The following is a 23,708-nucleotide window of genomic DNA, read 5'->3' on the forward strand; positions in this document are numbered from 1 at the left end:
TGATGCCAACATCTTTTTGTACCTTATTGCTGCTGTATAACTTTGGCACACCAGTTCACATCTGAAGACTAATCTCTCTGAAAAAGTCCTTTCTTGAAATAACCACGTTTACTCACAGTTAACTGCAGATCAGAGGTTGTGCCCCACTGGCAAACAGTCCCCTGGTACTAAGATTAGCAGTAGGTCAGAGCTGGCACAATGGTGTACAATGCCCTCTTTCAGCACCATTCAAGGTAAGAACTACGTTCTCTGACGTGGGTAACACAGGAAGGGATCTAAAACTGTCTTACAAAAATGGCCACTACCGCATGGACTACAACAGGAAACAAAACAGGGCACACTCTGACCCAGTTAGCAGGGGGAAAAGCAGAGCCTACCAACTACTAATACCTATGCCCACCACAAAGGGCTACTGAGGTCAAGCTCTGTTAAGAAAAAAGGTTCAAATTAAGCAGAGGAGATCCTGCTCAGAAGATATAGAAACAGCTTAAAGTAATTCTGTTCTTTCCTTGGATCCCCTTGCATAGTGGAGGCAGTTTGAGAAGAATTTGTGCCACTGCCCCAGCTACATGCAAAAAGTTTCTGACTCAACAGTGATTTTGGTAAAGGAAACCAAAGGCTGGAGAAAATAAAGGGGAATCCCCTGAACCAGCAGTCTCTAATGGAACACAAGGTCCTTTAGGAGAAGCCGCCCCTCCCCCCCGCCCACATCAAGGCCGCAGGGTGGGAAAGTATCAGAGCTGATATCAGGAGAAAAGAGGGCCACACCAGCAAAAAGGTGCGCGTTCCTGCAATTTTAGCACGGGAAAAGGCTGCTCGGGGAAGGGGAACTTCAGTACTTCCCTCCCCAGCGCTCAAACACGCCACCATAAAGAATCCCGCTGCACAGCATCTGCTACCGCAGCAGGAACAGCTTTCAAACGGCAACGTCACCCATATTAAAGCACGGTACCCCCGCACTGAAAAAGAAAGGCAGGGACTCACTGAACAGCAGGTGTCTCCGGAGGAGAAGCAGAGTCCCACAGACGCAGCAGCCTGCTGCCTAACCGCCACACACACTGAAAGCACAGCACTAAGACAGGGAAACCCTGTAATGCCCGGTCCTGTCAGAAATGTTCTGTTTTGTTTTTTTAACACCAAATGAAGGCAAAGGAGGAATGCTAGAGCTCTAAAGACCGGGAGGCAAGGGGGGAAAGGGTGAAGCAGGGACCCAGAAGACTGAGTATGCCCCCAAAGTCGGCACCACCAGCCAGACACCCCTAAACTCAACTGGCCTACAGGACCCAGGAATATCCCCAACAGACAAATCCAGGAGCTTCTGAAGCACCGTCTACCACCTGCTGGAGATAGAGATGTACTGAGGTGAAGGAGGAGCTGGTCGTCTGGTATCACTGCCTTCGGCTTTATAATCTCTATCTCCACCTGCTGGTAGATGGACACAACCCACCAGTTCTTGGATTCATCTGCTGCATACGATAAGGAATTAATGCTAAAAAATGCAAGGTTATGCATTTGGGCTGCAAGAACCTGAGGGAACAGTACAGTTTATGGGGTGAAGAACCTTTGTATATGAAAGAGGGACCGGACCTTGTGTGATCATATGTGATGATCTTAAGGTGGCCAAATAGGTAGAAAAGAAGATGGTGAAAGCTAGAAGGATGCTTGGGTGAATAAGGAGAAGAATGGCCAGTAGGAAAAAGAAGGCGATGATGCCCCTGTGTAAGACTCTGGTGAGATCTCATTTAGAATATTGTGTACAATTCTGGAGACTGCACCTTCAAAAAGACATAAACAGGATGAAGTTGGGCCAGATGGCAGCTACTAAAATAGTCAGTGGTCTTCATCATAAAGCGTATGGGAACAGACTTAAAGATCTCAACATGTATTCTTTGGAAGAAAGGCAGGAGGGGGAGATATGATAAATACATTTAAATACCTATCCAGCTCATTTTCAAAAGTGATCGCCGGCCATCTTGCGACACAAATCGGGAGATGGCCGGTGATCTCGCAAAAGCGGCCAAATCGGTATAATCGAAAGCCGCTATTTTGACACCATCGCCGCTTTCCCATCGCAGAGCCGGCGAAAGTTCAAGGGGGTGTGTTGGCAGCGACGCGAAGGCGGGACATGGGCGGGCATGGGCAGGGTTATGAAATGGCCGGCTTTAGCCCATAATGGAAAAAAAAACCCGGCGATGAAGAGCATTTGGCCGCTTTTACTTGGTCCCTTTTTTTCAGGTCCACGCTTCAAAAAGGTGGCCGAACTGACCACATGACCACCGGAAGGAATCGGGGATGACCTCCCCGTACTCCCCCAGTGGTCACCAACCCTCTTCCAGCATAAAAAACAGGTTACAAATACTTTTTTGCCAGCCTCTATGCCAGCCTCAAATGCCGTACCCACCTCTATGACAGCAGAATGTGTTCTATCCTCTGACAGCCTTTCCCTGGTTCTGATGTGGGTCTCGGGTGAGTGTGACACCTTTTCTGTTATTTGCACTGCAGAGTCACATCAGCAATGCATTGTGGTGGGTGTAGGGTATTGGGCTCCGTGATTCCACTAGCTTGTGTTAAATGCTCACGATGTTGGTACTCCCATGGTGCTTTTCCCTCTGCTTACTGGGTCAGAGTGTGCCCTGTTTTGTTTCCGGTAGTCCATGAGGTAGTGGCCATTTGTGTAAGACACTTTTAGATTCCTTTCATGTGTTAGCCACATTGCAGCACTTAGTTCTTACCTTGAATGTTGCTGAAAGAGGGCATTGTACACCATTCTGCCAGCTTGGACCTACTGCTAATCAGTACTAGCGAGACTCCTTGCCAGTGGGGCACAACCTCTGATCTGCAGTTAACTGTGAGTAAACGTGCTTATTCAAATAAAGAACGTTTTCAGCGAGATTAGTCTTCAGGTGTCAACTGCTGTGCCAAGGTTATACACCAGCAACAAGTCCTGACCCTGGAGCACTTTTAGTGGGTACTGCAGTGCACTTCAGGCAGGCAGACCCAGGCCCATCCCCCCCCCCCCCCCACCCGTAACACTTGTGGTGGTAAATGGGAGGCCTCTAAAACCCACTGTATCCACATGTAGTTGCCCCCTTCACCCCTAAGAGCTATGGTAGTGTTGTACATTTGTCCCTCCCACGACCAAATGGCTTGGATTGGGACGTTTCTGAGCTGGGCATTTTTAGTTTCCATTTTTGCAAAAAAAAAAAACCAACCCATCTCAGAAGGGACCAAATCCATGGCATTTGGTCCGTCCAAACCATATTTTCGCAACGAAAGATGGACGCCCATCTTTTTCGATAATACGGTCTGTCCCGCCTCTTCACATACCCGTTTTTGGACATAGACGCCCATGGAGATGGGCGTTCGCATTCGATTATGCCCCTCCATGTCTAGTCTGCAGATGGATGCCTCTGTACCGCTCAGAAAAGAATCACCAACCACCACTACCTTTTGCCCCTTAGTGGTCACTAATCCAGTAACTTTGGGGATTTTAAGCTCCGATTCCTCCTCTCTGTGGGATGTATTCACCTCCTCCACTTCCAGGGTTGTATATCAGTTCTTCAGTTCGAGAGCAGGTGGAGTCATGGTATTGATTCTTTAGGGTCTCGTGATCTGAGTCCAGTTGTCCTTTTTCAGCACAGTTTCTTCTTTCCCACTGCTGCAGTAGTTTGATGCTTCATGAAGTATTTCATCTATGTCATTTTTGCGGCTGCTTCTCAACCTTGCCACCTCCTCTCTCAGTTCTTTCACTTCTTTCACAAGGGATTCAAGCTGAAGACATCTTGCACATAGAACCAGCCCCTCTCCTGGGATCACATTTTCTGTCTGCACAGAGGCAGAAGCTGTAACTGGGGCAACATCTTTAGTGACACGATGTTTCCCAGCCACACTATAGTTGCAGACGTATTTGCACCTGTAGAAAGAAAACCTAAAAAGAACTACCAAAGTTTCAAACTTTTCCTCAGCTGTCCTATAGGCTAAAAGAAGCAGATGTCTTTTCTGTAAGGAGATTATGGTCAACCGTGTCAAAGGAGGCAGACAAGTCAAATTGTAACAATACTGCCTGATCTCCCTTACCAATAATCTTCTTAGCTAAAGTAATCATAGAAAGTAATTACGTTTCAGTGCTATACATACTTCTGAACCTGTGTTGAAAGGTTTCTAGGATTGAAAAATTTCCAAGAAAATCAATACTTTAGAAGAAAGGTGGGAGAGGGGAGATATGATAGAGATGTTTAGATACCTCCAAGGCATAAATGCATAGGAGGCGCGTCTCTTTCAATTGAAAGGAAGCTCTGGAATGAGGGCGCATAGGATGAAGGTGAAAAGGGACAGACTTGGAAGTAACCTGAGAAAATACTTCTTCATGGAAAGAGTGGTGAATTTGTGGAATGGCCTCCCAATGGAGATGGTGAAGACGAAAACTGAATTCAAGAAAGCTTGGAACAAGTACAAAGGATCTCTAAGAGACATTAAGGGTTAGTAAATGGCATGGATGGGCAGACTGGATAGGCCATATGGTCTTTATATGCCTTCATTTTTCTATATTTCTATGAAAAGAAGATTTGAGAAAACAATTAAAATGAGCTACAAGAAATTTGATCTACTTTTTGGGACCTGCTGGGTACTTGTGACTCGAATTGGCCACTGTTAGATGCTGGACTCCATAGGCTTGGTCTTTGACTCATAACATCCAATAGGGAAAATTCTATTTGTAAACACAAAGTACTATTATTAAACCAAATATCACTGTACTCTCTGTTAATTTATTAATACTTTTAATTCAAACTGTATAAACCTTTTGATAAAAAATAGTTTTACACATATAAACACAAAACCCGTGTAACATGCAACACATATCCCCCACCAGTGCTTATAACGTTACTGGAGCTTCTTATTTAATTAAGCATATACATACATCCTCTGCTAAGATATTCTAAATATATCAATATAGCCTTGATGATTATTCGTAGTCCATAATCCATATCATACTTATATTGTCCACTCTATCTTTGAGGTATATAGATGCCAGGTGAAATATATATATACCAAGAGCTTTGTATGGGAAGACCCCTTTCAAAGTACTCTTTAATCTTTTGTCTTTTGTCTTTTCAATCCATCCAGTATAGAAGCTTCCAGTGCTAGAAGCACCTATGGCTCATCTTTATTCCACCTTGTTCTCTCATTCAAATCACATTTCCTTCTTCGGTTCTCAATGCGAGTTCGCATTTCGCTCTCAGCTTCATCAGGAGAACCACAGTCAACACCCTAGACGAACACATATAAACCTATATAACATAACACCACACACTCCTCTACAATCCTTATCAAAAAAATATATATATAACAACCATCATTCATCTATTAATATCAAAAACAAGTAATTGGCAACTTACCCAGCGGGCTAATTTCCCGGTCTGGGCCAACAGGAAATGACGACATTCAGCTCTTGAGCGGAGTCTGGATGTCGCATATATATACCACATCCAGCCCCGCCTCCTAACTACCGACTAGTTCAAATCCATTCCACCTCTAAATTTAATCCCAGAGGGATAACAGTTTTCCACTGATAAATAAAGCGTTGTTCAATGTTAAATAAGATTTCACTCACATTGCCACCCCGATTCTCCACGGGAACCTGTAGCAATGCTATGCACTTTATATCTTCTATAGTATGTTTGTGTTCCTTCCAATGAACAACCAAAGGGGCATCATCCCTCATATTCCTGATATTGCTGATATGTTCCGCTAATCTGATCTTCAATTTCCTTTTTGTGTGTCCAATATAATATTTTTTACACGGGCAAATTATACAGTAAACTACCCGTTCACTATTGCAATTCGTAACAGATCGAAGATAAAAATATTTATTTTGAAAACCTGGTATATCTAAAACATTCGTGGACATCGCGTATTTACAATACACACAGTTGTTACATGGGGAATGATGTCCCCCAGATTTGTTCCTGCGAGGACGTTTCACCAACTCACCTAAATTTAATTTACGACTATATGCCATTTTTGGGTGTTCTTTGAACACTGGATGAATACTTAAAATGTGCCAAAACTTATGAATTATTTGTCCGATCATTGGAGCCCTGCGGGAAAACGGAAGAACACAAGCAATTGGTTTAACCTTTGATTTCTGTTTTGGGATAAAAAGCCAATCCCTCTGGGCATATCGGGCCCGTTTGTAAGCCCGTTTAAGTACTGATAGTGGGTACCCTCGTTGGAGAAATCTCTCTGTCATATTATAAGCCTGATTTTTAAATTCTTCTAAAGAAGAACATAACCTACGTAATCTCAAATATTGTCCAACAGGGACCCCTTTTCTTAACGCTGTATGATGGAAACTTGAATAATGTAACAGGGTATTTCTATCAGTACTTTTCCTATAAATGGAAGTCGATAAGTCATCATAATTCGTTTTACTAATTTTAATGTCCAAAAATTCCATGACCTCCCTGGAAATTCGCGCCGTAAATTGAACACATGGATCGGCCCTATTCAGATATTTTATAAATTTACCCAATTCTTCTTCCGAGCCTTTCCAGAACAATATTACATCGTCTATATACCGACGCCATAGCACGATATGTTCGTGCCATGGGGAAGGATAGACGTATTGCTCTTCAAATCTTGTCATATATAGGCAAGCTAATGAGGGAGCAACAGTAGCGCCCATAGCTATACCTCTCTTTTGGCGATAAAACATCTTTTCAAATTGAAAATAATTAAACCCAATGACCCAAAAGAGACATCCCTAATGAAAAGAGATTAGCTTTTCGCCAGCTTCTCTTTTGGGTCATTGGGTTTAATTATTTTCAATTTGAAAAGATGTTTTATCGCCAAAAGAGAGGTATAGCTATGGGCGCTACTGTTGCTCCCTCATTAGCTTGCCTATATATGACAAGATTTGAAGAGCAATACGTCTATCCTTCGTATTGCAATACGTCGCAGGAACAAATCTGGGGGACATCATTCCCCATGTAACAACTGTGTGTATTGTAAATACGCGATGTCCACGAATGTTTTAGATATACCAGGTTTTCAAAATAAATATTTTTATCTTCGATCTGTTACGAATTGCAATAGTGAACGGGTAGTTTACTGTATAATTTGCCCGTGTAAAAAATATTATATTGGACACACAAAAAGGAAATTGAAGATCAGATTAGCGGAACATATCAGCAATATCAGGAATATGAGGGATGATGCCCCTTTGGTTGTTCATTGGAAGGAACACAAACATACTATAGAAGATATAAAGTGCATAGCATTGCTACAGGTTCCCGTGGAGAATCGGGGTGGCAATGTGAGTGAAATCTTATTTAACATTGAACAACGCTTTATTTATCAGTGGAAAACTGTTATCCCTCTGGGATTAAATTTAGAGGTGGAATGGATTTGAACTAGTCGGTAGTTAGGAGGCGGGGCTGGATGTGGTATATATGCGACATCCAGACTCCGCTCAAGAGCTGAATGTCGTCATTTCCTGTTGGCCCAGACCGGGAAATTAGCCCGCTGGGTAAGTTGCCAATTACTTGTTTTTGATATTAATAGATGAATGATGGTTGTTATATATATATTTTTTTGATAAGGATTGTAGAGGAGTGTGTGGTGTTATGTTATATAGGTTTATATGTGTTCATCTAGGGTGTTGACTGTGGTTCTCCTGATGAAGCTGAGAGCGAAATGCGAACTCGCATTGAGAACCGAAGAAGGAAATGTGATTTGAATGAGAGAACAAGGTGGAATAAAGATGAGCCATAGGTGCTTCTAGCACTGGAAGCTTCTATACTGGATGGATTGAAAAGACAAAAGACAAAAGATTAAAGAGTACTTTGAAAGGGGTCTTCCCATACAAAGCTCTTGGTATATATATATTTCACCTGGCATCTATATACCTCAAAGATAGAGTGGACAATATAAGTATGATATGGATTATGGACTACGAATAATCATCAAGGCTATATTGATATATTTAGAATATCTTAGCAGAGGATGTATGTATATGCTTAATTAAATAAGAAGCTCCAGTAACGTTATAAGCACTGGTGGGGGATATGTGTTGCATGTTACACGGGTTTTGTGTTTATATGTGTAAAACTATTTTTTATCAAAAGGTTTATACAGTTTGAATTAAAAGTATTAATAAATTAACAGAGAGTACAGTGATATTTGGTCTTTGACTCACCATCTTATGTTATTAAGATATGGATGGGACATCAAACAAAAAAGTTATCAGGTTAGCTACACACATAAACACACCGCACACTCATATATGCCTTCTTATCTTTCAGAAAGTCAGCTAAAAATGTTAAATATATAACTTTAATGTCTTTTATTTTAGTTTTTATTTTAATATTACAGGACTGGACTGTAAGCAGCTTAGATATAAATTCTTTTATAGGCAGGAAATCAAGAACTAAAGCATTAGTATTTAACTTAATGGAGTTTTATCATTGTAACATTGCCTCCTAAATTATTTTATAACAGAATGCTTTTCAGTTTGGTTTTGAATTACTGGTAGTTTTAATATCAATAAGATTCAGAAAATAGTTTTCACAAACCTTGAATTTTTGCTGCTTTGTACATAGGGATAAGTTTATCCAGATTCTCTAGCGGTTCAGAAATGGGCTCAAGTGTTGGATCAAAGAGGGGTAGCATAGCTGCAGCAAGCTGAAAACCAATCTCTTTTGAGTTGAAATTGTTGTGTGTCCATTCATTTGCATAATATTGACTGGAGTATTTGGTTAAAGGACCAGCAGCTCTGATAGTGACATCATTGGTGTGAAAGGTGGTATCAATCACAAGTCTTCCATTATAGACCAGGCATGCATCATTGATTGCTTTGAAGGCTTCATAATCTACTCCTTTCTGGTAAAAGTTAAAGAATACCTAAAAATAACAACAAAAACAAATCTGCTCTAGAAATATTCACTGTTAATTTTTCAATATGATGAAAGCAATGTTATTACCTTTTGTATGATTACTCTAGTTCATTCACAGTAAAACTTTGGAGAAAAAGACTGGCCCAATGAATCAAGCTATCCACCACCTATCAGGATCAGTCAAACTAGGATGTGCCACAAATATGTATACTTCGGCTTGGGGAGGGACGGAAAACAGCTACTGTTACTGTAATAGTGCCTGCTAGTTAATATGTGGTGCTGAGGAATTACAACAAAAAAAGATATTGACATATCCAATCTGCCCAATTACTTCTCTGTACACTGCTAATGATATATCCCAACTACCACTTATAGAGCACGACTGCTTGTAAGATATTACTCCTTATCCAATATAATTTTAGTACTCAATTTTCTTGGGTAGATTAACCCAACTCTTCTGCCCAACTCTGACAGGAAGTTTTCCTAAGTAATGTTGTCGAGTTGACGGATGAACGGCATAAGGGGGAAGCCCTTTATACAGCCAGATGGCGAAACATGCATGTCGGGCAGTTTTGAGTCCCCATGTTTGAAAATGCCAAAAAGATAAGTACATTAAATATATGTAAATATTAAGATCAAGCCAATGAGGATTTGTTTGCTAATATGATTGCCAAAAGTCATTGTTGGACAATTAAGCACCACTGAGGCAAGGGTTGGAAAAAGTTCTTAAAGTGTCTTAAGAGTATGACATAAGAAATGTTTTGTCAAAGAAAGTAGTGGGAGAAAAGAGAAAAGTGAATATCTGGGACTGGAGAAATTTGATTGTATTTATAGACGGTCCTTAGAAGAGTGATTGCTAGTGTGATCTGTCTCCATATTTGTTGATACATACAGATATACCTGCAGATCAGAGGGGCAGCCCAGTGGCAGAGATAAGCTCCTTTAAAAAGTCATGAACCCAAGTAAAAAATAAAAGTACTGGCTTCAAAAGTAGTGAAGTAAAAGTTCAAAGTCTTATCCAAAAAACCCCCACTCAAGTCAAAAAGTAATAAAGTAAAGCTCTGAAAACTACTTTTTTACTTGTTCTCTGACTTCTCTCTCTTGCACTCTGGCCCTGCTCTCTTTGCCTGCTTCCTGATCTGGATCTTCACTGAGCCTGCCCTTGCTAGACTACACACACATCCCTGAGAAGATTTTCTCCAGGCTCCAGCAACAACTCTGCAACAAAAGGACTTCTTTTCTAGCAAGGATCTCCTTCATCACTCCAACCAGCAGCCTCTATCAAACTAGTAAAGTCCCCGAAGAAGATGCCGAAACGCTGGCCAACACCGGATTTTGGAATTCGCTGTTTTTGAGTGTTTTGTACAGGCTACTCAAGGCAAGTCACAATAAATACCCTATACATCAAGGGGACAATTCTGTAAGTGGGCACCTCCATTTAGGTACACCAATGCCATGTGGTGAGGACCTATTCTATATAATCTTGTTCAAGATGGCGACGGAGCAGGATGAACCCTGATGAGCTCCATGGCCGAGCAAAGGCCGTGCATGGCAAACACGGTACAGGGACCCCAACCCTGACTAGAACCGAGTCGGAAGACACGGCACAGGAATCCCGATCGCGACTCGAACCGATCCGACCAATGGCAGAGCCACCACCACCCTATAGAAGGGAGAAGCAAATGAACCTCTCCCCACTGGATGTTAGCGGTGGCAGGACTCACCTAGACCTCAATGGCGATGGTCCACACGGCGGAGGATCCAGCCGGCCATTCCACCCCACTCCACTCTCCTGCAGTGGCGGAGAGGAGCAGCTGACCAATGACGAGGGACGTCGGGAGTGAAAGCGGTTTTGCCCTCATGACTCAACTGCCACCCGGAGCCGCGGAGTTGGGTGGCGCCATCTGAGTGGAATGCGGGCAGTTCGTGCCATGGCCTTGGCGCGCCTCCCAGCTGACGGGAGAGACGTGGGGAGTGTCGCATTCTCGAGGCCCTTGGTATGCTGTCAGGTCCTCGGGGCCGCACTGGGAATCGTGAGCCCTTGGACCCCTGCCGCGGAGCGGCAGAGGCAGGCAAGACCATCTTGGAACCGGACATATGGAAGAACAGGACTGGAACTCGGGATCGGAAGAAGGCAACTGGAACCGGCAGGACAGGATCCGCTTCACCTGCGCTTGGCCACCGTTCCGCTAGAGTTGAGCTCTAGCGTGCAGGTGGCCGGCAGGACTTGTAGGACAGGGCCGGAACTGGAGAACCAGAGGACCCACCCCGGGTCTAGGAAACACAAGGGAGACTAGACTAGGAACTAAACTCAGACAGGGAGCTGCTGCACCGCCACTAGCAAGAACCAAAAGGCAGACCAAGGAGACAAGACATACGAAGGCTAGCAGGAGCAAAGACTAGGGCAACATGCCAGCAAGGCAGACTGGGGATCAGGGAATACCCAGCGGGTAAACCCACTAGCTAGGAAGCGGCAGGAAACAGGGACCACGCCCTGGCAATAAACACTAGCTAGACAGAGACAGGATTCAGGATATACACTCAGGAAATACAAGCAGGGTAAGCACACAGACTAGGCAAGGTAGGACTCAGGATATACACTCAGGATATACAAACAGGGTAAGCACACAGACTAGGCAAGGCAGGACTCAGGATATACACTCAGGATATACAAACAGGGTAAGCACACAGACTAGGCAAGGCAGGATAGGCAACAGAGCGAACAGAGTAAACCAGGAAGAACAGGCCAAGGGTCTTGGGCCGGCAGCAGAGCAAACAGAGTAAACCAGGAATATCAAGCCAAGGGTCTGAAGCCACAGCCACTCCACACACCTAGTGGGAACTCACAAAGGCTGAGGCTTCACATGCAGACAGAGAACAAACACGGACAGAGGCTTCACCCCCAAACACAGAGTAAGCCAGGAACAGAGGCTTCACTCCAAACACAGAGTAAGCCAAGAACAGAGGCTTCACCCCCAAACACAGGATAAACCAAGAACAGAGGCTTCACCCCCAAACACAGGATAAGCCAGGAACAGAGGCTTCACCCCGAACACAGAGTAAGCCAGGAACAGAGGCTTCACCCCAAACACAGAGTAAGCCAGGAACAGAGGCAGGGAAGACCCCCCCCACGGAAAGACAACAGACATAGACACAGAAAGAAGCTGGGCTGAAACCCAGAGAGAGGCTAAGCAGTAGTGCAGCAGACACCTACTAACCTGACCTGGCCTAAGAGCATAACACTTCATGCAAAGGCACTGACTGCCAGCCCAGCACTTCCTTATGAAGGCTCTCACTGATGAGTCACCAGCAGTAGGATAGAAACAGGAAGTACACTGACCCCAAATAGAGGCTTGACACACATAGGAAGTGAGCCCACAGGAAAGACAAGCAGGAGCCATCTTGGAAGCTGGCACAGAGGAGGCGGCAGCCATCTTGGAAGAGGCATAGCCCACACAGGTGAGGTCCAGTAAGGCAATCAGCACACAGAGCCAAAGAGAAACTAAGACAGAGACAGACACAGAGACAAGCGGAAGCCAGCATAGCCACTGACTCCCAGAAACAGGGTAAGTATGAGGGTGGTCACGGCCACAGACGTGACAGGGAGCACTGAACAAGTGGCTAGGGGCGTCCGTGCTCGACCGTCCAGCCGGCAGGAAGCTGGCATTGAGACCTCGCCCCGGTCGGGAGCACATGGGAGTGCGAGACCCTCGCTTGGCCGCCCAGCCGGTAGAAGTGGAGTCGGGGCCTCACCCAGGCCAAGGAACGCACAGGAGCACGTGGTTGAGACCACACGAGCTGGAGTCTCAAACTGAGCGCTGAGAAGGAGTGACGGCAAGAGAATAAATAAGGAGAAACAAAGGTACCATCATGGCCATTCTCCGTGGAACTGAGGCCTGGTGATAAGAAACCTACACGTGCCGAACACTTAGCTTGAATTACTTAACTGGCTCAGCGGGATCAATTGGCACAACTGCCCGCCTTTAAAGCCACCTCTCCACCAGACATCTACCTCAAATCACCGAAACAACGCTTCCTATCAGATCCATAAAAACATCGGAACATCTAACTGTGAGTAAACTCAGTTCCATAGGAAAACACCTGAACACCTAATTGTGAGTAGTAAATTAATCATTTCTAACCAATTAACCCCGCTCAACAACATAATAGAACCTCAGAGCCACTTCTGACCTCCACAGATAATATCCTAAGGACAAAGCCAGCAAAACAACCATCAAAGAGGTCATCTAGTAGCCCAAAGCAAACACAATGAACACCATCAAATTGCACCTAATAATTTACTCCCTATCCCTGATCCACTATACATTAACCTCCCCTCTCACAGAAACCAACATCACACCCACAACACACAATTTCAACAGACTGTCCAGACACAATACATCCCAACAAAATAATAACAATCAAAATAATGGAAGACCTCCACCACGAGGACAAAAGCAACACAAAGGAATGAAAAGCCATAACAAACCCAAACTACAAGAGAATAGACAACTAACAAAAATCAACACAACACTGAATACAGATGACCCATACCAAAAAATTAAACTGGGATACATAAACTCCAGATCAGCAGTTAACAAAGCAACAACAATAACAGATTGGATCATGGCAGACAACCTTGACCTACTACTCATAACCGAAAACTGGATCCACGATCAAAAGGACCCCATAATTCTAGATCTATGTCCCCCAGGTTACAAAATCACTCACTGGATAAGGAAAGAAAAAAAGAGGAGGAGGTATAGCACTAATTCATAGATCTTACTTCACCATAGAAACCGTAGCCGAGGCCATAACACCCCAATTTGAAATTGCCTCAGTTAGAATCCACCATACAACCTTGCTTGATCACCTAAACTGTGTACTATTTTATAGACTGTTAATATATGGCCTGGCTTCAGACCTACCACTGGAATAGTGGTGGGCTAAGCTACACAGCCTAAAGCAACTGAAAAGTACTGAGTAGGCCAAATAACAAGCTAATGATGTCATATTTGAGAATCTGCAAAAAGCAGGTCTGAACAATGGGTCTTAACACAACCAGGTACAACTTTCTAATTGAATATAGCACCTATAATGAAAGAATAATGGATAAAAGGAATAAAATGAGGTTTTTTAAAGTGGGACTTATTTTCCATCAGATGGCACACAGATCATAAGATGTTATGAAAGGTATTACAAAAGGAAGATGTGAAACTGATAAAGATATTTTGGTAAACGAGAAAAAACAAAATGTTCCAAAAACATGTTGACTTTGACGGATATGGGGCAATCTCTTGAAATAGCTAGAACGGAAAGACAGATGGTACAGATGCGCATCTGGCCGGATACGAAAGTATGATCTAAGAAATTGAGAAATATTAGGAAAAAAAGGGTACCTCACAATAGACTTGTATTGGGACTTGGGGCTATAAAAGAGATAAGATTTTGAGAGAGAGTTGGAGTCCTTCCCCAACACTTCTCGGACGGCAGAGCTCTGTGCAATTGAACCCAGAATCTGTTTGATGTCTGTACTTAATTGAACACTTGGTAAGAATAAAGCCTTCTCTCTGAAATCTATCTCTGTCTTTATTTTCAAGCATTCTTCACCTTTCATTGATACTACAAACTAAGTCACACACACAACTAACACTCAATGTCTATATAAATTACTGTTGCATTTTAATAGGAAACTTGTAGCTACATAGATGACCAAGGATTCACTTAGATCCTGATAGACAGAAGGCCATGGTCATGGACAGTGTCCTAGACTTACGCCTTCTGATATCTACACAACAGAGATATCACTGGGATGGAATATCAAAAGGATCTAGGCAGGCGGCCCAACACATAGTGGAAGCGCAGTCCCTTTGTCCCTGGAGGAGGGTATTCCTAGGGCGCAAAGAGGGCCTTTAAAATTTACAAGACCTCCAGGTAACTGGTACGACTGCCAATCACACTTCATGGACTTCATATCAAGCACCTGTGTATCTAACTCCAATCTACTCATAATAGGGGACATAAACCTACACCTAGAAGACCCCAACTCTACCAATGTACGTGAATTCATGGAATTCCTCCAACTATGGGGCCTTAAGTGGCCACATATGCAAGCAACCCATGTCAAAGGGCACACACTCGACCTTATTACACACAAATTGCCTTCTGACCAGAACCTTATATTATTAGATACAAAATGGACTGACATACCATGGTCAGACCACCACAAGTTAAACCTATCCCTACAATGGCGAAAGAAAGGCTCATACCACATACATGAAAGCACAACCTACACCACGAGAGGCCAAGTAGACCTGGAAATATTTTGGCAACAGATATACAACAATGAATGGACAGCACAAACAGACTCGATACACTATCTCATAAACTGGGATAACAGATGCAGGAGCATATTAGACGAAATAGCACCACTACAAACAAGAACCTCACGTAGACAAAACTCGATACCATGGTATAATGAAGAACTGAAAAAACTGAAAACACAAGTCAGGAGGCTTGAATGAGTATGGGCAAAAATAAAAGATGTACACACACTCAACGCATGGAAACAAATGCAAAGAAAATTCAAATATCCAATAAGACAAACCAAAAGGTCTTATTATAAAACCAAACTAGGGCCAGATTACAAAGACATGCATAAACTTTACCAACTCGTGAATAAATTACTAGATACCACATTGGTTACCACAACCAACACAGACATACCATCTGCAGACAAACTTGCTAAATACTTCAACGAGAAAATTGCAAACCTACGCACCACGCTACCACAGAACACCACTGACATCGAAAAATTCATGGACTGTTTGGACCCAATCCTTGGTGAATACCCAGCAGACCAAATCTGGACAAACTTCGCTTCCCTTACCAAAGAAATCATAGCCCAATCGATTAACAGGTTCACCAAATCCCACTGTAAACTGGATACACATCCCAACTACCTAATAAAATCAGCCCCTCAATGCTTCATAGCAGACCTCACATCACACCTAAACTACATGCTGCAACATGGATTCTTTCCTAAGGACAAAGGCAACATACTACTCACCACAATACCTAAAGAAAAAGCAAATGAAATCACTAACTACCGCCTGGTAGCATCCATCCCTCTGGTAGTCAAACTGTTGGAAAACATGGTAACCAAGCAACTTATCAACTACTTAAACAAATTCTCAATATTACATGAGTCACAATCAGGATTTCGTTCCAACCACAGCACCGAAACAGTAATAATCACTCTCCTAACCAAATTCAAACAAGAAATTGCAACAGGCAAAAATGTACTCCTCCTACAATTCGACATGTCTAGTGCGTTCGACACGGTAAACCATAAAATATTACTAAACATCCTAGAATACTTCGGAATCGGTGGAAAGGTACTTGGTTGGATCAAGGGTTTCCTGACCACAAGAACATACCAAGTGATATGAAAATCGAATATATCACAACCATGGAAACCAGAATGCGGTGTACCCCAAGGTTCACTGCTATCACTGACCCTCTTCAACCTAATGATGACCCCACTAGCCAAATCCCTATCCAACCAAGGCCTTAACCCCTACATATATGCAGACATCCCGTTCAAACACGATCTAACAGAAATCACAAATAAAATCGAACTCAGCCTGCAAATCATGAACTCTTGGGCAGATGCATTTCAACTAAAACTCAACGCAGAAAAAACACATTGAGGGGCATAAACGAATGCAAATGCCCATCTTCATGGGCGTTTATCTCCAAGGACGGGTCCACGAAGTGGGGGGCCAGACCGTATTTTCGAAAAAGATGGGCGTCCTTCTTTTGTTTCGATAATACTGTTTGTGCCGGGCAAATGCATCGCATTTGGGCAGATTTGAGCTGGGCGGTATCAGTTTTCATTGATAATGGAAACCGAAGGCACCCAGTTCAAAAATGAACAAATCCAAGGCATTTGGTCATGGGAGGGGCCAGGATTCATAGTGCACTGGTCCCCCTCACATGCCAGGACACCAACCGAGCACCCTAGGGGGCACTTGTAACAATTAAAAAAAAAATTAAAATACCTCCCAAGTCCATAGCTCCCTTACCTTGGGTGCTGAGCCCCCCAAATTCCCTCCAAAATCCACTGCCCACAACTCTACACCATTACCATAGCACTTATGGCTGAAGGAGAGCACCTAGATGTGGGTACAGTGGAGTTTGGGGGGCAGTTTGGAGCGCTCCCATTTAGCAGCACAAGTGTAACAGGTAGGGAGGATGGGCCTGGGTCCACCTGCCTGAAGTCTACTGCATCCACTAACAAGTGCTCCAGGGACCTGCATACTGCTGTGATGGAGCTGGGTATGACATTTGAGGCTGGCATACAGGCTGGAAAAAAAGTTTTTGAAGTTCTTTTTTTTTGGTGGGAGGGGGTTAGTGACCACAGTGGGAGTCAGGGAAGGTCATCCCCGATTCCCTCCGGTGGTCATCTGGGCAGTTGGGGCACTTTTTGGGGACATGTTTGTGAAAAAAAGGGTCCAAAAAAAGTGACCCAAATTTTCGCTTCTGGCGCCCTTCTTTTTTCCATTATCAGCCAAGCACGCCCATCTCTCCTCGGCCGATAAACACGCCCCAGTCCTGCCTTCACCACGCCTCCGACACGCCCCCGTCAACTTTGTCCGTTCCCGCAACAGACTGCAGTTGGAGGCGCCCAAAATCGGCTTTCGATTATACCGATTTGGGCGCCCATGAGAGAAAGGCACCCATCTCCTGATTTGGGTCGAAATATGGCCGTCTTTCTCTTTCGAAAATAAGCTGGTTTGTCTCATCCTCTAATCACAATACAACATGAACAAACTCACTCCAAACACCCCAGAATACACTCTTCCTGTCTCAGACAGCCTGAAAATTTTCAGAGTCACAATCAACCAAAACCTTACAAGCCAAGCAAAAATTACAACTAAGAAAATGTTCCACTCAATGTGAAAACTCAAACGAGTAAAACCTTTCTTCCTGAGGGAAATATTCCGAAGCCTGGTACAATCAATGGTGCTAAGTCACCTAGATTACTGCAATGCAATATATGCCAGTTGCAAAGAACAAATTATTAAGAAACTCCAAACTGCCCAAAACACCGCAGCCAGACTCATATTTGGAAAAACGAGATATGAAAGCACCAAACCCCTACGTGAAAATCTACATTAGCTCCCAATCAAAGAACGAATTGCATTCAAAATCTGCATCCTGGTTCACAAAATCATACACGACGAGGCCCTGATCTACATGGCAAACCTCATAGACCTACCAACCAGAAATGCAAAAAGGTCATCACACACATACCTAAATCTCCACTACCCAAGCTGCAAAGGACTAAAATATAAATCAACATATGCATCCAGCTTCTCCTACATAAACACTCAACTATGGAACACACTACCAAACATCATGAAAACAAAGCACGACCTAACAATCTTTTGGAAATTATTAAAAACCAATTTGTTCAAAAAGGCATACCATAACGACCCAACCTAAACTCTGGAACCCCACAACACAACGAAACTCATACAAGAACTGAACAAAACTTAACCCTTCCTCCTTGACTACCCAATGTACTCTATCACTTATTGATCCTTAATGCAATTACCACTCTGTATTTCTCATACCGGAATTGGCGATCGCCATCACGGTATTATGTAAGCCACATTGAGCCTGCAAATAGGTGGGAAAATGTGGGATACAAATGCAACAAATAAAACAAATAAATAAAGTAAAAAGTATTCTTAACAAGTTGGACCACAAAATCTAGTATATTTACAAGCTAACTTCCAGGGGTCACACAAGATCCTTCCTAGAAAAAATCAACACCCTGAACATTGTAGTAGGCAGAAGAACATTAATACATCTATTGGAAGACAAAACAAGCTGAGTTAGTACAGATAAGTCCTTCATAGACACTTGATGCTAACAGAATACCCGGCCTTTTTCACACATGAACAAAGGTAGCCCCGCATGAAGGATAGAATAAGTAACCACAAACTAAAAATAAGTTTAAGTTTAATTAAGGCTTGATGTACCGCCTTTATTTTACAGGTCAAAGTGGTGTACAATCAATAATAGAAATATATAGACAAAAATTAAACAGAACCGCAAGAAGCCATAATCTGCATACAGTGCAAAACCAAAGAAACAGTGATAGAAGTAAGTACATTTCAAAAACTTACATATTCCAATTGCTTGAGCACCCTCAATATTGAGCAAACCCTTTTACTGTGTCCTAAGTGTCCTTCCGTGGCCGGCTCTGCTCCCAGACCCCACCCCCCAACTAGAAACTCCCACTCACGCTCTGTTGTAATAGAAATAGAAATGCATTTTCTTCCATACTCCCCTCCATGTACAATATGTCCCCCTTACAAATCTTTTTTCCAGTTCCCCTCCCTGAATCCACAGCCATGATCCACCTTTTCTACCACCCTCCCTTCACGCCTCCACAGTCATGATCCATCTGGGCTGGGGACCCAGGCCTCCCCTTTTTTACAGCCCCCCCCCCCTTATACTTATTGGATGGGCTTGGCTGCTGGCCGGCTGGCTGGCTGCGGGCCTCCCTTTTTTTACAGTCCCCCCCTCCCCACTCACCGGATGGGCTTGACTGGCTAGCTGGCTGGCTGGCCTAGGCTTTAACTTTTTTACAGCTCTTCCACTCACCAGAATGGCTTAGCTGCTGGCCCCAGGTCTTTCCTTTTTTACAGCCTCCCCCCCTCACTCACCGGATGGACTTGACTGGCTGGCTGGCTGGCTGGCCTAGGCTTTCCCATTTTTACTGGCCTTCCACCCACCAGATAGGCTTGGCTGGCTGGCCCTGGGCTTCCTCTTTTTTTACAGGCCCCTCCCCTACTCACCGGATGGGCTTGGCTGGTAGCCCCAGGTCTCTCTTTTATTACACCCTTCCCCCCACTCACCAGATGGGCTTGGGTGGCTGACCGGCTGGCCCTGGGGCTCCTGTTTTTTACAGCTTCCTCACTCACCAGATGAGCTTGGCTGGCTGGCTGGCTGGTTGACTGGTTGGGCTTGGCTGGCTGGACTTGGCCTGGCTAGCTTCTTCAGGTCAGAAAGGAAGCCCTCTTTGCTGCTCGCTACTGCTGCTCTCTGTGATACCACCACTTTTTCAATATGGCTACCGAGACTTTAAGCAGCGGTCTCACGAGTCTCGGCAGCCCCTCCCCCTGTGTCCAGCCATCACTCCTCCGTTTCTATGTTCCTATTCTCTCTCTTCTCTAGCATCATCCCTCTGTGTCCATATACACTCTTCCATGACTGGCAATGCCCACTCTGTATCGATATACCATATGCATGGGGCATTTTACCCTCCCTTCCTTCCCTTCAGTGCTGCCTCTGTCCCCTTCAGCTCCAGCCCTCCCTCTCTCCCTCCAGCACTGCCTCTGTCCCCTTCAGCTCCACCTCCCTACCTTCAGCGTTGCCCCTCACTCAGTTCCATTCCTCCCAACCTCCCTCCAGTGCTGCCTCTGTCCCCTTCAACTCCAGCCCTCCCTCTAGCACTGCCCCCTCAGCTCCAGCCCTCCCTCCAGAACTGCCCCCTCCCACCTCACAGGAACACAAGGTGGGTAGGGGAGGGGATTCAAGGAGAAACCTGTGATACTTTCTTTTAAGGGCTTTTCGCACGACCGTTAGTCCTGAATTGGTCTGCTCTGTGTTGTTATTTATGTTATTCAGAATGGCCGTGTTGACGTGATCCATTGTATCTTTGGCTATGTTTTTGGCCATGCTTTTCATGTGCGGCTTAACAATCTCAGTGCCCCTTCTCAGCAGTGGTAGTGCTTTTTACAGACACTACAAAACACACCACCGATCACCACTCTGTACATAACGGATGATCTGTAAAAGCCCGGGAGCCTGTGACCAGCCTGGGCCACATAATAATCTCTGTACACTGCGGGGTCACTGTAAGTTTTAATTGCCACCATGTTAAAACACAATTGCTTTCTAGGGTCACAAGTGAAGCTTAAGGATCACTTTCCCATAGTAAAATGAGACGTGTCTGTTCTGGTCCATCTTTATTTCAAAGGTGATGGAATCGATGGGGTGCTTGTTCATGGGGACATAATGAGGTTTATTATATGTGAAGGTGACAAACTTGTTACTTTCCCCTTTAACTGGAATGCAGCACAGCAGTGGGACAAAATGATCCGCTACTAATTAATGTTCCACGATGTCTGTGTGGAGATACAAATATCTCCTGTTCAGAAGGAATGGATCCACAGAAGCTTAGCGGAGATTGGGTGGCAACACCGGTAATTGGAAGCAAAGCTAGTGCTGGGCAGACTTCTATACTCCGTGCCCTGAAAATGGCAAGGACAAATCAAAGTCAGGTATACATATAAAGTAGTACATTCAATGAGTTTATCTTGTTGGGCAGACTGGATGGACCGCAGAGGTCTTTATCTGCCGTCATCTTACTATCTTACCTGAGCAATTACATAATGCCGACACCTACACAAGATCACAATGTATTACTATACCATGTATGTACGCAATTGATTGTAAAACCATGTACTAATATGTACGCAAGATCACAATGCATTCTTTCACCATGTTTGTAAGCACTTGATTGCAAAACCATGTGCATATTTGTAGTCCGGAATGGTAATTGCCATTACGGCAAATGTAAGCCATATTGAGCCTGCAAATAGGTGGGAAAATGTGGGATACAAATGTTACAAATAATAATAATATGCCAGCTTTGGGAATGTGTATTCCTTATAGTTTTGTATTTTGCTCAGATCAGAAAGGAAAATCATTTTTATTCATTGTTTCACTGCTCAGTCTGGTTGCTTGGGCTTTTTTCCACTACAGTTTTTATCATCTTGTTTCTGTTGCTGGTTTGTAGTGCTTTATTCCATATGAGGTAAAAAGGTTGGTCTGTGTTCTGTATATGTGACAGAGGCACAATATTTCTGTTAGCATGTAGTTTCAGTGTACGGATCTGTAGAAGTGGTGTACTGGGGCGTTCTAGATCCTGGAGTCAGTGCTCTTATAGTATGGTAAGTTTGCTGCAGGGAGATTAGAAATCCCTAGTTAGGAACCATATGTAAAAGAAACAGACAGGGTCTCTCTAAGGGCCCCTTTTACAAAGGTGTGCTAGCATTTTTAGCGCATGCTAAATGTTAGAAACACCCATATATTCCTATGGGTGTCTCTGGTGTTTAGCTTGTGCTAAAAACACTAGCATGTCTTTGTAAAAGATCCCCTAAATACAAGCCCAGAAGATAGAGAAAGAGATGGAGTCATTCTGTCAGACCTCTCCTAATGTGTGGTAAAGCTCCTGAAATATATACCATGCTGGGACCAAGGCTTAGTATCAATTAAACTGCTTTAAGTGGCACAGTCTGTGAGCAAAACTGCAGTGAGTCCAAACTACAAATTATTACTACCTGTTTCATGGAGTGTGCTTGGGAATTGCCATTTCTCACTTCTGGGACTGAACAAAAATGACTTCCCCATTGCCTATTGATTCAGAATGGCCACTGTCAGAGAAAGGCTGCTGGACTTGATGGACCATTGGTTTGAATGAACCTGTCACTTTTATGTGTTTATGATTTTATTGCTGTTTTATTGTAATTATTATAATATTATCTGCCTTAAGTGCCCTGGAGAGGGGACATATAAAAGAATAGACTGATATGTGTTTTATTATGTTTGGATCTGATGTTTGTCATGATTATTTTTGCTTTGCATGCATTTCTATGTGTGGATATTTTAAACAGAAATAAATATAACAAGAAAGGAAGACTTCACAGGGCTATGCCATTGCCTCAGGTATCAGTCTGTAGATCAGTTCTTTTCAACATTTTCATAAACAATATTGTGGAAGAGATATTAGGAAAGGTTTGCATTTTGGCAAGTGATACCAACATTTGCAATAAGATAGAAACTCTGGAAAGTGTGAAAAACATAAGGAGGGATCTTTGTAAAGCTTGAGGAAGGGGCTAGAACAGTGGTTAACTGCCATAAAAAAGAAGCTTAGGAATTGATGAAAAAACATGTCTAAGAAATAAAGAGTTGCTGAGGATTCCAAGGCAAGCAAAAGATGAAATTTATGACATGCCGAGAACACAGGACTGAAAGGATCTATGCACATGCCTAGAAAGGCATTTTAAGCTTTTATAAAATTACATAAAAATTGTTCCATGCCAGCACTGTCATCTGATGCCATTCAATTGTATGGCTTGCTGATGGAGAAAAGGAGCATTCTGGGGATTATAACTTGCTTGGGAATGAAAAATATTTATTAATTTTCTCATATTTGATTTCCCACCTTTATATGTTGTGAACACAGTATGATAATACAGAAGCTTAAATCAATCAATATAACAAAACTAGTTAGAACACACAAACATTCAGTGTATTTAACTTTTGAATATAAAGTAGCAACCAAACATCAACAGAAAACCTTCCACCTCCTTCGAAGCTTCCAAGTCAATGCCAGATATAAAAATAATCGGGGTTCATATTAAAAGAAGAAGGCACTCTATATGGATAATATATTTGTATAAAGCTTTATGTATATTTGGTGGCAGAAATGCACAGCTGCCATCACTGAATATACATGTATAACTCTGTGGTGCTTATTTTAGAAGCCCTATTCATGTTTTGGATGTCTGAAAACTAGCATGTAGATGTTCATATTGCATGGACTTCCAAATCCCAATTGTATAAAGCCACAATATGTCTATATGGCAAGGGAATGTGTTCTAGGTGTGTTTTGGGAAGAGATAGGGAGGGGCCAAAATATGGACATCCAACTTCAACTGCAGAAGGGGG

The 23,708-nt window shown here is 43.4% G+C and overlaps 1 protein-coding gene across 1 annotated transcript in view; it reads right to left on the reverse strand.

Moving 5' to 3' along the window:
* The window catches only part of CFAP61 (cilia and flagella associated protein 61), a 676,218-nt gene that overhangs the window by 151,806 nt on the left and 500,704 nt on the right, over positions 1-23,708 (reverse strand). The window contains exon 23 of the mRNA XM_030196227.1: positions 8,574-8,901. Within this exon, the coding sequence (XP_030052087.1) occupies positions 8,574-8,901 (328 nt within the window). The remainder of the gene's footprint in view (positions 1-8,573; positions 8,902-23,708) is intronic.

This window comes from Microcaecilia unicolor, chromosome 3 (genome assembly GCF_901765095.1).
Source record: "Microcaecilia unicolor chromosome 3, aMicUni1.1, whole genome shotgun sequence".
Taxonomy (NCBI): domain Eukaryota; kingdom Metazoa; phylum Chordata; class Amphibia; order Gymnophiona; family Siphonopidae; genus Microcaecilia; species Microcaecilia unicolor.